This window comes from Saprolegnia parasitica (genome assembly GCF_000151545.1).
Source record: "Saprolegnia parasitica CBS 223.65 unplaced genomic scaffold supercont2.3, whole genome shotgun sequence".
Lineage (NCBI taxonomy): Eukaryota > Oomycota > Saprolegniomycetes > Saprolegniales > Saprolegniaceae > Saprolegnia > Saprolegnia parasitica.
In genome coordinates, this window is record NW_012156397.1 from 941,231 (window position 1) to 955,013 (window position 13,783).

Sequence of the window (13,783 nt, forward strand, 5' to 3'; positions counted from 1 at the left end):
GCCTCCAGTCGCGCTCGCCTTTACCACGACGTCCATTGGCATAACAATATTGCGTGCACTGCTTTAGATAGTACCGGCATTGGTCGAGGGCCACTCCAACCACGGTCAACTGGCGACTGGTCTCAGACACACACTGGAAGACTTCCAAAACACCCTTATTCGCAAATCCAGTTATTGCCGATCGCTCCGGAATCACACGGCTGCCAGCGCCTTCAAGTTCAAGCAAGTTTTAGCTGCAAGATCGATGTACAGCTACCCACGAGAACCTTGCATGAATAACGTTAATACCATCTCGATGACAACTGGATTGCAAAAAACGTGCGAATACGAGCAATGGGTGTTTTGTGCGCGCAAAAGTCGAAACGATCTTTTCACGAAGCGGCGTATCTTGCGAGGCCGTCGTAGAGCTAGCATTCTAGATTTCGACGCCTACAAAGCAAGCAGTACTCATGGCGGTGCCAACGTACAAGGACAAGACGTACCTCTATGTCCTTCCTGAGCAAGTCCCTGGGACGCAAGTACGCTGCCCAGTGTATGCTCGGGTCACGGCAATCGCAGGCCCGCGCGGTCAAACGACGCTCAAGTGCCGAACGATCGCGACGGAGGCCGCTCCGGCGGTGGAGTTCGAGGTCCCGAAGAACGACTGCAAGCTCCAGATCGTGACGGCGAAGGAGGCAACGGCAGCCCCTCTCGGTCTCTGGCTGCGGCAGTTCGTCTTTCTCGCGCATGATGGTCGTGCCTTTACCGGTCAAGTGCAAGCGGTTCACGTCGAGGACGAGATGTTCACCGTGGTGTGTGCCCACGAACGCGTGCAGGTTCCAGCCGAAGCGGTCGAAAGCATTAGCCCGGTCATCGCAATCGGCTATTATGTGTACTAGCAGGCTGTTGAGGTGCTCCACGGTTGCCAAGCCGAACCTCCGATCCTCTCGACGCCCTACACGTCCCTAATTGCCCACAGAGCGGCGCCGGCAAGATTGCCGGGTCCGTAGTCGTAGACTATGGCTCGCAGCTTATCTCGCCGTCTCCGTAGACCCAAGCATTCGCATGCTGCAAGAGGCTGCAGCGGTCGTTGCAAGCGCTTAGCTTGTGAACCAATGTCGTGAAATGAAGCGATGAGTGACGAAAGAAGGACCTAGGCCACACGAGTTTCACCGTCCACAGTCGACGGGACGCCCAGTTGCGACCGCCCTGCCATGCGATGCGGTGCCGTGCGACCGAGGCCCTGGAGCGCGAATTGCAGAATGAGCAGCGCTCAAGGTTTTTCCGATTCTCTTGTAAAAGCACTGCGTTTCGCCTTTGTCGTGCTCGTTTTTCCACTTGTTTTTCCACGACTGAACGTTTGCGCGGAAATGGGACCTTTTCCAAGTGCCACGTCATATTGCAATCGTACGTGGTTTGTGTCTGCCATTTATTCCCTTGCCAGCGCCTTAGGCTCCTGCGCCTTGGCCCGCAACCAACACATGCATGTCAAAGTGCGTCGGGAAAATTAACTGGGCCGTATAAAAATAGAAGTATTTTAAACAAAGATTTCGCATTCTTTTTATCGGGTGTGCAATGTATATCTGTCTATTTGTAACACATTATTTTAATTTGCCAACACCTTGCCCATGTTGTTTCATTATATTTGTTTATTTCTTGCACCTCGGAAAGCTTCATTTTCGGATCCAAGGTGCTCGGCGAGCACGGGGAATCAGCCAGGAAGCGGGTCCCCGCGCAAGTCGAAGCGGTCGTCGCTGCAGGGCGTGCTCAACCTCGTCCAAGGCAAGGTCGACGAGGCCCTCGAAGACCACTCGCGCCTCGCGCCCGACATGTTTACCGTCTCGCTCGCCGGCCACCATGGCTTGCCCGCGCAGCCGTCGCTCGTGTGCTATGTCGCGGCCCACGAGCTGCTCGTTGTCGCTGCTGGGTACCAGCAGATCAAGCTTTACGGAGAAGACGGCCTCGAGTTGTTTGTCTCGTGCGTCGCGAACGAGGCGACGGCCGGTGCGTCCACGAGCTTCCTGCAACCCACAGCGAACGGGCGCATTGTGCTTGTCTCGTCCGACAGTGGCGTCCAAGTCGTCTCGCTCGAGCGCTGCAATCTGGCGCATCGCCGATCCTCGCATCCTTGCCGCCAAGGTACACGCCTCAACATCCACACCATTTTCATGCCAACGTCAACTAGCTGGACAATGTGTCGGATCACGGCGGTCGAGACGATCAAAAGCCACAAGTCGGCGCCGTTCGTCTTCCTTGCGCTTGACGACGGATCGATTCAGGTACCGTCTTCTCTCTCTCTCTCTTGCCCATCCTTAGCACGACCTCAAGCGCAACGCTGTAGGTCGTGCAGGAAGATACCTGCGCATTCACTACGTACGCGATCCAGGCCGCGCAGCTCGGGCTTAGCGGCGACGACGTTGCAGTCTCGGCGATGGCAAGCAACCCGAGCGACGCCAACCAGCTGCTTCTGGCGTACGAAGGCGCACATGAGGCGAGCATCTTTCTCTGGGACCTCGCCAAGAAGAAGGTGTTGCACAAGGCGACCGTGCCGCCGGCCCATGGCAGCGTCCAGAGCCTCGCGTGGCACGCTAGCGGCAAGCGGTTCGCCGCGGGTTTTCACGACGGCGCGTTTGGCGTCTTTCGCACCGACAAGCAGCAGAGCGCGTTTTTCCTACGGCGACGTCGGCTCCGTTGACGCGGCTGGCGTGGGCAGCGACCGACGCCAACTCGCCCGGCCTCCTCATGTTGGCGTGGACTCCGTCGTCGCCGGCCGTACAACTCTACGCGGTGCCACGCGACGTCTCAGCCAAGGACATGCTCTCGGCGATGACCAAACATGCGTCGTTTCCGTGGCGCATCACGTCCTTGCCCACGTCATCGCGCGTCATGGACGTCGTCCTGACGAGCCTTATGACACCGTCTGCGTCATGCACGCCGTTCACTTGCATTGCGCTCGTCGGCGACCCCATGGGTGGCGTGCTGCCTCGCATTGAGCTGCTGCCCGTGCCATGCAGCGTCGTCCAGCCGCTCACACCGAAAGAGGAGCTTGTCTGGATCGAGATGGACGCTTCGCTCGCAATTATACATGCAAGATATGGTGGATTTCCTAATGCGCTCGTGAGGCTTGGCCGGTGCTTCAGCGAGGAGCGTTAGTGGTCGTGATTCGAGATTGTGCGAGGGACTAGGTAGCGTGCACACCAAGGGTCGTCGCGTAGAGCTATGAGCGACGCGTCAAGAAATGGCACCACAGCGCGACGAGCCAAGTGCCGGACGTGCAGTCGTGCGATAGTAGCTGCCCGGAGCGCGAGCGCAGCAGCGGGAAGTTGCGTCAGCGTCGAGCGGAAGACACGGTTGTTGCGTTCGAGCCAAAGACAATACCAGACGCAAGCGCGTAAGATCGGCCAGAGGGTACGAACGGACGACTTGTGGGCCGAGTACGGCGCGGCGACATCGTCGTAGAGAAAGCCAGCGAGTCGCTGACAGTTTGCAGATGCAACTGTCCCGCATCGGTGCAAAGGCGCACCAGATCGCTCGGACGTATGGGCACCACACCAAAAGATGGTCGTACGTTTCGCGGGCTTGCGCATCGCAGAGACGGCAGTGCCGAGCATCGTGGCCAAAAAAGTGCAAGCTGGCTCGGACGGTCGTGGCTTTCAGCGCGACCCGGTGCATGAGGTCACCGTAGCGTGGAAGGACGTGAGTTGGCTGAAGTAGAGGTACAAATGAGGCCGCTCGGCTTGGGTGCTCGTAGAAGGTCGCTGGGACGCCAAGGTGTTGCACTGGAAGCACACGCCAGTCAAAGCGCGGTCGCTGTCGGAAGCCGGTCAGTCTGACGTCCATAGTCGCCGCGAGGACGACACGGGGTCCGAACTTGACGAGCCATGGCGGGCCACTGGTTGAGCGCACGTCATGATCGGCAGGCGGGATGAGCTGGAAGCATCGAACGAGAGCGGTCGTGAGCAGCCGGATCCAACGGCGGGTTGGCTGCAACGCTGGAAAAGTCTTGGTAGATGTTCTTCGAGCTCGGCGACCGCGTGTCCAAGGGCTTGGAAAGCTGTCTACGTGCGTGTAACCTTGAGCGACGAGCGTCTCGATGTGCGAGTCGTGATCTTTCGCGAGCCACTTGAGCTTGCTTGACGCAGGAAGATACGCGTTGTGCCAGAGCGGAAGACGATGAAGCACGAGCGGAGCTGGGCGAGGCGAGCCATGCACGTCCTTCTCACACGATTTTAGCGCGGTTCTCAACTATCCTTTTAGCCTGTTCGCTCCCATCGCGGCATCGGTGCGAGCATGCCATATCGCGTGGCGCCGGCTACGATGACAGTCGTTGATGGCGTCGATCGTCACGTTATCTACCTGAAGCACCGGTGGCTCATGACGTTTTACACTTTTCCCCGACCACGAAACCAGAGGTTGGGAGCCTTCAAAATTGCGTTCACACGCAACCACTGCACAAAATAGGTTCTTAGCTAGCAGAACCCGTCGCTTCTTGGTCGATTCGAGCTGCTGCTCCAACGCTTACGTATGTAGAGACCCACGTCCTCCTCACACTCGAGTCGACCAGCCTTCTGGGACAGCGTTTCGTTGGCCTTCTGAGCGGCGCATACGGCTGCTTTGCTTTGGCGTCGTGCTTTGAGCCTGTACGAGGAATGCAAGCGCAAGAACAAGCCCGACTGCGTCGCCGTCTCTCTGAATGCCTCGCGCTACGTCTCTGATGGGATCGTCCAATTCCATGCAAACCCCAATCAACGGCCCACACTTCAACACGTTACGCTATTTGGGACCTTGAGTCAAATGCAAGACTTGATTAGCATTACGTAAACGCTAAAAAGTACTAGTACGCATCGCTACTATAGAAGATCCATGCGGGCCATGAGCTCTTCGATCAAGACCTTGTCGCTCGCCATGGTCGCCTCGATCGCGAGGACTCGTTCCGGCAGACCCCGCAGTCGCGCGATTTCGCCACGCAAATCTTGAACCGCAGCAAGCAACTCGGTGTGTGAAGCCGGGGTGACGACCTGCGGCGGGGTGTCGAGGGCTTCGGCTGCAGCATGCGCGACGGCGACCGGAGCAGCGGCAGGCGCGACGACAACCGGGGCAGCGGCAGGCGCGACGACAACCGGAGCAGCGGCCGGCGTATAGAGTGCAGGGTCAAGGCGACGGACTTGTGCAGCCGGCTGGTCTTGAAGTACCGTCGTGGCCTTGCGCTTGGCCTGCTTCCCGCTGCCGGGTGTCCCCGACTCCGAGTCCGAACCGTTTCGTGGCGGTGACGACGGGATCGTGGCGCGGTTCGGGACGCGCGGCAAAGGCGCCACCGGCTGCACGTTGTACGAAGAACCTTTGTCCAAGCAGCAGTTGGTCACGCTGCGAACGATATTTGTGAGCTCGACGTCGCTCATGACGCGGAAGGCCTCGAGGAACCAATCGGCCCCGACGAGTTGGACGCGGTCGTCGACGACGTGGCGCCGCACGCTGTTCGTTGAGATGACGTAGAGGCGGTTAGTGCTCGGGTCCGCGAGGATGTCCCCGAGCGGCCCTTCGGTCGTGTTGAAGAGCTGCACGGCGTACGACTTGATGTCGACGTGCACCCAGACGTGGTCGCGCATGGCATGGTCTCCCGTCGCTGCGGGCACGTGCGCCATCGCGGTACCAATGGTGCTGGGAACGACGTACGTCCACATCGGCTGCACCGCCGTGGCCATGCGCCCGATGATCGCGTCGTTGCCCATGATGCACCGCACGAGGTGCCACACCATGGTCGCGATGGAGACGTCTGTGAGCTGCGACTCCGTGTCTGTCGGGTAGTCATTGCGATACATCGTGATCGTGTCAAGCCGAAACTTCACCGCGTGGAAGCGCAGCGCCGTGCCGCCGTTGCCAGATGGCGTCACAAGCGCGCTCTTGTCGAAGACCAGCGAATGGTTGGGTCGACGGGGGGAGGCGGCAATTTGCGCATCTCTGGTCGGGCGACCCCGCGCGGCTTGACGACGAGGGGTGGCAGTGCCAGCCGCCGGCACGACAGGGTTCGTGTTCGAATCCATGATCAAAAGCAAATATGAAGCGGTCAAGACACCGGGCGCGTTGAGCAAACGTTGTCCAACACGAATTTATTGCGTCCACATACCAACTAGAACTACACCGCGCGTTAAAATACCCCTGCGCCCAGCCACCTCCAAGTGACGTGGTATCGAGAAGCCGTGAGCTTCAACGAAGTCGTCCAATGAGCGCAGATCTTATGCCGAACCTCTCGTGCGACCAGAGCGTGTCATCGTAGCCCCTTTCATTCTCTGCCTTCTCCAGCAGCCTGGAGTGGTTCTACGTCTTTGAACCAACGCCAAGTTGAGCCGAACCGGGCAATGGTAACGACACGAGACCTGCAGTCGAAGCATCGAGCTTCCATTTTGACGCGCCTTCACTATTTTCAACCCCGATTGCTGCCACGCGTGTGGCCCGCAATCAACCATAGTAGTGGCCGCAAATTATTAATAAACGTCGCGTTGCCGTCGTCTACTCTGTGGCTCTCTCTGCAGCCTTTTATTTTAATAAAAATATGCATGCAGCTGGCGCTGCCATGGCGGGAAGTATCCTGAACTGTGACAAACGACGACACGTCCAGGCAGTACATGTAAGTACTCGGCAACGGCAGCGACACGTGCTTACGAACCCTTAGAAGTTTGCGCGAGCCCATTAGAAGAGGCTAGTTTGCTGCAGTTGGCCATATTAATACGAATAGCACCGATTTCGATTTTGACAAGTTGTCATTTAGGACGACGATGCATCTTGACTTCGATGTGATCACGGTCGCGTCTTGCCCGCGCATCTGAGCTTCAAGGTAATCGTACTGTAAGTAAGCTCTGTCAGCCAGCAACTGCGCAACCACACCGCGTCGAGTGCGATGGGCAGAAGCGTGGCTTCAAGGTTTGCGAGGACTTTCAATTAATTTGCGATTCCTCTTGCCGTTTGCATATTCACAATAAAATACGACGCCACCCAACCTCTCCGCGAGCCTGCATCGCACGGCCTCGAGCTATACCGGTACCTAGAGATTCTTGCGCTCTTGAAGTTGAAACACTACGCCAGGAGCCGACGAAACTCGCCTGCATATTGCAAAAACCTGCCCAAAACGCGACGCTAGTACGCAAGGGCTAATGTCCTTTCGGTATTTAATATTTAAGGCAAGCCTCCAGCGCACATTAACTCTGGAGCGGGTACGGCTGGTATGGCCGACAGTAAAGTAGGAAGACGACAACTGGGCACGCCTCACATCCGATATCTACTACTACTAGTAGTACCAAGACGTTGTGTGGTATTCAAATACAGTACGAAGCGTCCTGCAAAATCATATGCAGGTGGGTGGTGCCGGCACAGTACCGGTAGTACCGGTACCGTAGTACACGTGGCATGAGGAGCGTGACCGCTACAGTATTAGAGAGATTTCGCAAGTCACTTCCCGTTTCCGTCTGCGGTTTTATCCTGTCATAAATTATGAGAAATGGGAAGTCTCTGAAAATTAATCTTGAAATTCGCCCAAATCGATCAAAAACGGGGACCGAAGGCTCCCGTCTTCATTCAAGAGGTTAAAGTACGTCAAACCGTGACTGAGGCTTTAACTTAGTTTAACCTGTCGGCATTTCGCGCTCACGTCATTTTCATTTTGGCGCGATGACTGACAATCGGCCGATCTCGTCGGACGACGACCGCTCCCACCGCCCCGATCACGACGAAGACAGCGACTCGGGTCACGCTTCCTCGAACGATTCCAGCGTCGGCGGAGACGATGGGCCTAACCAGGTCACACCGAAGGGCACGACTTGGTGGTCTGCGGAAGACGACCTCATCCTCCTCATCCAAGCCAACAACGAGCGTCCCTTCTTGGTAGACAAGAGCAGAGGCGCGGGCGGTCGTGTATGCGGCACAGAGACTCACGCGAGCGACCGAACATGATCATCACATCGCAGTACCGCCGAGGGTAGGCCAAGCGGTTGAGAGCAACGCAAAGGGCTTCGACAGCGAGGCATCGTTCCCGACCCTCGGTGATAACGACGGCCGGGAGTTGAAGAGTACGTGAGAGGCGCGTCAAAGAAGCCACATCAAAGCGGAGATGCAGGATTGTATCGGCGTCATTCATCGAGTCGACGTCGAGGCGCGTGTCCGGAACCAACGGCCGCTCAATAACCGATACGGCGACTGCAGCGAAGCAGCACCACAAGCTCGCGGGACGACAAAATCGATTATGATGAGGTTACGCTATTGCAGCAGTAGCACAAGACCAGACGAGGATGGAATTCTTTGCGAAATCAAGGTTGAGGTAGCTCCCGTCTTCGTCTGCATTCGAATGCCGACGGAGACGGGATGTCCTGTGCGAAATCACAATTTTTACTTTTTGCGTCCCGTCTCCCTCCACATAAAATAGAACGCAGATGAAACGGGGAGTGACTTGCGAAATCTCTGTAGTACGTCTCGGTCGGCAGCCTGGTCGCCAGCTAGGTAGAGTAGTACACGTGGCATGAGGAGCGTGACTAGTGATTCGTTTCGAACGGCTCAAGAATAAAAACGTTTGTTTCATTGTTTCAAACGCGTTTTAAACGGGTTTCAAACGGCCAAAATTGTTTCATTACGTGGCACTCTGAAAATCCTCTGTGGCCCAATCCACTTCTATGAGGAAGTCATCGACGGCTGCGACGATGTCCTCCACGAGCGGAAAGTCCTCCATGTCGTCTACGTCGTACGTGCCGTAATCTACTTCTACCCCGGTGGCAGGTGCAATAGGCACCGCCCCGGGACTCACAAGATGGTCGATATATTTACTTTCTCTACTTGCGCTCTGGACGCATGCGAGCTGCTTGCCATTGAAGCTGATTGCGACTTGACGCTTGGCACTGCAGAAAACGATGCGGGAGCGCTTCGCCGAGGCGACCGCTTGGTCGTCATGTGGTTGCGCTCGCCACTGACCGAACCCGTCGGCATCGCATGGACCTGGACAAGCAGCGGCGCCTAGTTGTAGACGCACGAGTCATCCATCATGGCCCACAGAAGATGCGGCTTGGTGCGCGAGTTGACGAAGAAATGGTCCGTGGTATGCGGGCGGGCAGCCAGAGGGTGAACTCTTCCTTGGTCTTCGTGTAGAGGTCTGCATTGAGCGCCTCGAGAGCTGCATGGCACTGCGTGTTGATCGAGCCTTGACCGAGCTGCACGAAGCCGGTGCCGTTCACAGTCGTCAGCCGCTGGCGCATGCCGCAAAAAAGCGGGTGCGTGACGAATGCCTACGCCATGGACGTCGAGGAACGCCGTGATTTTGGGCGACGCAGCGGAGGTGCGCGCTCAAGAGACAAGGTCGCAGATGGGGTACTCGGGTTCGGTTGCGAGGGTATGCCTAGACATGAGATGCGTAAGAGGTAACTTGATGTAGTAGCATACCAGCTAATACACCGGGTTTCGCCTTGGCCATCGGATTGGGCGGCCCCAGAAGGCCGAGGCCACGGTGACTCGCAGCCGCGTATGTGCGACTTCATGCGCTGGGCGGGCGCAGTCACCAGCGTCTTGCACGCCTTGCATTTGCGCGGCGCTGTCTTTCTCACGCCTGGTACTGTGTAAGCTCGCCAAACGGGTCGACGATAGGGTCTGCCGCCTTGCGCATGGTCGCCACAGATCAAACCCGAAATGGTTGGCAACTAGTTGCCGCTGTTTTATTTCATACAAAAAGCAAGTTGTTTGCGAACCAAACGGCCAAGGATTGATTTTTCTTTTTTATTCGTCAGCCCAATACAAAAATCAAGTTCTTTCGAGTGAAACCAGGGGCTTGTTTGAAACGGGTTTGAAACGTTTGTTTGAAACATCAAATGAAACAAACGAATCACTAAGCGTGACCCAAGGCTGTCGAAATAACGGTTATAGGATTTTTCGTAACATCATAACGGTTACTAACATGGTTAGTAACCGTTAGTACCAATTGACTAACACATGGACTAAGATAGTCCATGGACTGTTCTGATTGGCCGAGACGCATAGCGTCGCTCTGATTGGCCACATCTCAAGCCCGCTGGCGCCGCCAAACGCACAATATACCGGTGGTGCCTGCGTCATGACCAAGCGCGTGAACGATAACTGGCAGCTCTTCGAGAAGCAGCACGACTTGCCGCGCAACCATCAGTGGTGGAAGATCCGGTGCAAGGCCTGTGTTGAAGCCTATCGGAACATGGGCTTGGATGGGTACGGCGCTGTTTCAGAGCCTGCCGCGTTTGATTCCCGTCCGGCGAAGATGGCCAAGCACGTCGACGAGTGCCGTCACATCGCCGCCGCGCGAGGCCGAGGACCCAGTGATTGAGCAAGGCGCCGACGCCATTGAGTTCTGGTCCGAGATCCTCGAGCTGCTGGGACCGGACGACTCGGCGTTACCATCTACTCATGCCGTAGCCGACCTCGCTGAGTCTCAAGAGCTCGTTACCCTTGGGCCCCGCCCATCTTTGGCGCCTCCTGCAAGCCCCTTGCCACCGCTCCCGGACACCAACGTTGCGTCATATACGCCCTTTCTGCGGACCCTCGACCAAGGTCACACTGGCAGCACTTTTTGGCAATGGCATCGTGCTTCCGGCTTTGTTCTAGGCATTTTGTAATACATATGCACGTATATGACTGCAATGTTAATGTGCTTATGACGCAGAGAGTGTTCCTGAGAGCACGTATGGGCTGAGCATGCTGCCTCACGCTGCATGCTAGCGATGCGTTATGGCCTGTTACGTTATTGGATTTTGAAGCATTAACCTAACAGTGTTAGTAACAGTGTTAGTAACAGGTTAGTAACATAACGTTATTGCGTTATAACGGTTAGGTCCGCAGCCTTGCGTGACCGGTACGTCTCGGTCGCCAGCTGTGCAAGTCGGCTCAGATGGTTGTTTAGAGCAGCTCAAAAGTTTTGAGCTGCTCTAAACATCCTCACCGAGGGTTTTGAGTCAAAACCCTCGGTGAGGATGCGGAATGCAGTCCGCAGCGCCGCCAAGGGGTCTTCGATCGTTGCCGCCGCCATGGGCGTAAGCAGCAGCATGCGTTGGCTCGGCTGAGACGATGATTGCGACCAACAAAGCCAGGGAGGGTACCGGTAGAATCGAACCGGCGACCGATCTTTGCATATTTTAATCAAGTTTAAAAAACGTGGAAGCCAATTTCGCCTAATCGTGGACAAGTGTGGATCGGAGGGTGAAAAATCCACGTTTGTAGAGGCCTGCCATTGGCCACGTGCAGAAAAAGGCACGACACGCCGACCTCCGAAGAACACGATGGCGTTGAACCGCAAGCAAGAGCCAGGCGCCGGCGCGCACCAACGAGGATGCAGCGGCCAAGACAGCGCGCCTCGAGAAAGAGCAAACTGCGCTCAAGGGCACGAAGGCCGTACTCGAAGAGGACGAGTGGCTCGGCAAGGCCATTCATTCGCTGCAAGACATTCATATCTGTCGCTCCTACGCTGGATGAGGCAGTACGTGTACAACAACGATATTGTCTGTCATTTCGAAGATATTGTCCTTCATGTCGAAGCACTATTGTTCGCAATCTTTGGTTTAGAGACTACAGTACGTATTCTTGGTATGCAACTGGATTGAAAGGGTGTACCGGTACCGGTAGTTGGTCGGTTCCTCAAAGTGTGGCGGGAACTCGAAACTTCAACCGCAAGAGGCACGGTCAGCCCTCTGATTGGTCAATCGGATACGGCTTTGGATTCTTCATCTTGCCACAGCCCATGCACCGCAACTGGACCGACGACGACGACGACGACGACGCCGACGGCGCGTGGATGGACGAGGAGCCGACGACGTACTCGCCCTACTATGCGTCGACGCCGTATGCTCCGCCGCCACCGCCGCCGCTGGCCGTCGACGCCTGGTCCGAGGCCGAAGCCGTCGCTGAGATCCACGCCGCCATTGGCGACTGGCAGCGGCGCTTCGCCGTCAACGACGAGACCGACGACTATGTGCAGATACGGCGCAAGCAAGATGCGTGGCAGTCCATCGCGTCCAAGGTCGACCACGTGTCCCGGTACCTCGCTGCGCCGCCGCCCAAGCCAATGTCGGTGTCGTCGACACCGCGCCACTCCGAGTCGGAGTCGCCGGAAGCCAACTGGGCAGGTCTCTGGTACCTCCTCGGGGACATGGAGGACGACGACCGACGGCGCAGCTCCGAGTCGCGCATGCCGGGCGATGCATACGTCCTCTTGCAGATCTGGAGCTGTCTCGACAGCCGCGACTTTGCCAACGTCGCTGGCGTCTGCAGCGACTGGTTCCGCCTCGTGTACCACTCGAAGCTTGGGCAGCAGCGCTGGCAGCAAATCGTTAAGCGCCGCTGGAAGCATCTCGACTTTGAGAACGACCGCCACGTGCACGCCCTCTGTCCCGACTACGACTGGCGCAAGCGCTATATCGCGCTGCATCGGTACATTGTCGTCTACCGACTAGAAGACAATATTGTTACTCTTTTTCGGTGCTAGACTGGTCGGCAACTGGCGCCACGGACGCTACAACACGCGCGCGCGCCTCATGGCAACGCCCGCCCCCGCCGTACACTCGCGCTCTCGAATCGATCCGGTCTCATGGTGGGCTTGTGTAGCGGTCGCTGGCGGTGCTGACGCCAACGCACCTCGTTCTCGGGGATGCGCGAGGCCATGTGCGATACCTCAACACGGCCAGCGACGACGACGACCACGCAATCGAGTACCGAGCGCACGGGTACAGCGTGAGCACGCTCGCGGTGCGCAGCTCGACGCTCGTCAGTGGCTCGATGGACGGCCTCGTGCTGCTGCACGATGCAGACCGCATGGCGCCGCTCGGTCGCTTAGATGGGCACTTGGACGCGATCACGAGGTACTACAACCGCTCTCTCGCGACGGCCTCAATCGTGACGATCTCAGCGCCGAGTTTGTGGCCTCGAGTCTCCTGCTCACAGCTTCGATGGACGGCACCGTTCGCCTCTGGGACACGCGATCCGGGGCGCCGCCATTGGTGTTTGAAGATGCGTCGACCCAACGGGGCCTTCGACACGCGACGAGCTGTCCGGAAGCCCACACCTTTTATACCTTTGCTGCCGTACGAAGCGACAAGGAGGATACAAAGGCTCATGGCGCGTAGGACGGCGTCGGTAGTGTGTGGGACCTTCGTCGCCCAGCAGCGCCGCTGCGCGTCCTGCGCGACCATATTCCTGGCGTGGCCTCGTGCTGGCTCTCGCCTCGGGTGCGCAATACACCAGCTACAAGGTGCGACGACTTGGCGCGTAGACTTGCGTCGTGCTCGACGCATCCGGCACCTGCACGTGGCTCAAACATGGCAAGGTGACTGGGTCGTACGCCGGCAGCGGGGGTCGTCCGCTGGGTCTTCTGACAACCGACCTCGATCCGTCCGTATTGGCCATCGCAACCTCGGACGGCGTCCAGATCTGTGGCGATGCCACGTCATCGAGTACCATCGCGGCGCTGTACAGTGTGCCGCTGTCGCTGCGCTGCGTCAGCGCCGACCGCACGTCGCTTCTTTGCATCGACTTGGCCCACCAGCTGCACCAACTCGCGTTCTCTTCGTAACCCTAACCCGTTTCGCGCGACACCTAGCCCGCGTCGGACCCACAACGCCTTGTACTCGTATTATACGAGATGTGTCGTTGTGTGTACAATAACGTTGCATCCATCACGACTTTTAATCGTCTTCTGCTGTACTCGCTCGCCGGGCCGTGATGGCGCAGGCGTGCCTTGCTCCTCTCTCACTCCGCCCGAGGGATTCTCGCTCCGCCAGTCCGTTCCATCTCGAGCAAAGCAGCGACGTCCTCGCAG

The 13,783-nt window shown here is 57.4% G+C and overlaps 4 protein-coding genes across 4 annotated transcripts; 3 read left to right on the plus strand and 1 right to left on the minus strand.

Annotated features, from left to right (window-relative positions):
* Positions 1-1,808: 1,808 nt before the first annotated feature.
* SPRG_19133 (hypothetical protein) lies at positions 1,809-2,674 on the plus strand (the record flags this gene model as incomplete). Its single annotated transcript, XM_012339933.1, has 2 exons — positions 1,809-2,258; positions 2,321-2,674. The coding sequence occupies 2 exons, from the start codon at positions 1,809-1,811 to the stop codon at positions 2,672-2,674; spliced, it is 804 nt and encodes a 267-aa protein (XP_012195323.1).
* Positions 2,675-4,829: 2,155 nt separating this feature from the next.
* Positions 4,830-6,020, minus strand: SPRG_01454 (hypothetical protein; the record flags this gene model as incomplete). The annotated part of the gene is made up of 1 exon (XM_012339666.1): positions 4,830-6,020. The coding sequence occupies one exon, from the start codon at positions 6,018-6,020 to the stop codon at positions 4,830-4,832; it is 1,191 nt and encodes a 396-aa protein (XP_012195056.1).
* Positions 6,021-10,184: 4,164 nt separating this feature from the next.
* SPRG_01455 (hypothetical protein) lies at positions 10,185-10,592 on the plus strand (the record flags this gene model as incomplete). Its single annotated transcript, XM_012339667.1, has 1 exon — positions 10,185-10,592. One exon carries the CDS (start codon positions 10,185-10,187, stop codon positions 10,590-10,592), a length of 408 nt encoding a protein of 135 aa, XP_012195057.1.
* A 1,089-nt stretch (positions 10,593-11,681) lies between these two features.
* Positions 11,682-13,580, plus strand: SPRG_01456 (hypothetical protein). Its single transcript, XM_012339668.1, has 6 exons — positions 11,682-12,399; positions 12,455-12,524; positions 12,574-12,827; positions 12,875-13,049; positions 13,092-13,193; positions 13,238-13,580. The coding sequence occupies exons 1-6, from the start codon at positions 11,711-11,713 to the stop codon at positions 13,535-13,537; spliced, it is 1,590 nt and encodes a 529-aa protein (XP_012195058.1). The 5' UTR covers positions 11,682-11,710; the 3' UTR covers positions 13,538-13,580.
* Positions 13,581-13,783: the final 203 nt, after the last annotated feature.

Coding starts and splice junctions, on each gene's coding strand:
- SPRG_01456 (XM_012339668.1), top strand. CDS start 11,711: ATGCACCGCAACTGGACCGACGACGACGACGACGACGACGCCGACGGC. Junction 12,828..12,874: donor CACTTGGACGCGATCACGAG/GTACTACAACCG, acceptor TGACGATCTCAG/CGCCGAGTTTGTGGCCTCGA. Junction 13,194..13,237: donor CGTGCTGGCTCTCGCCTCGG/GTGCGCAATACA, acceptor CTTGGCGCGTAG/ACTTGCGTCGTGCTCGACGC.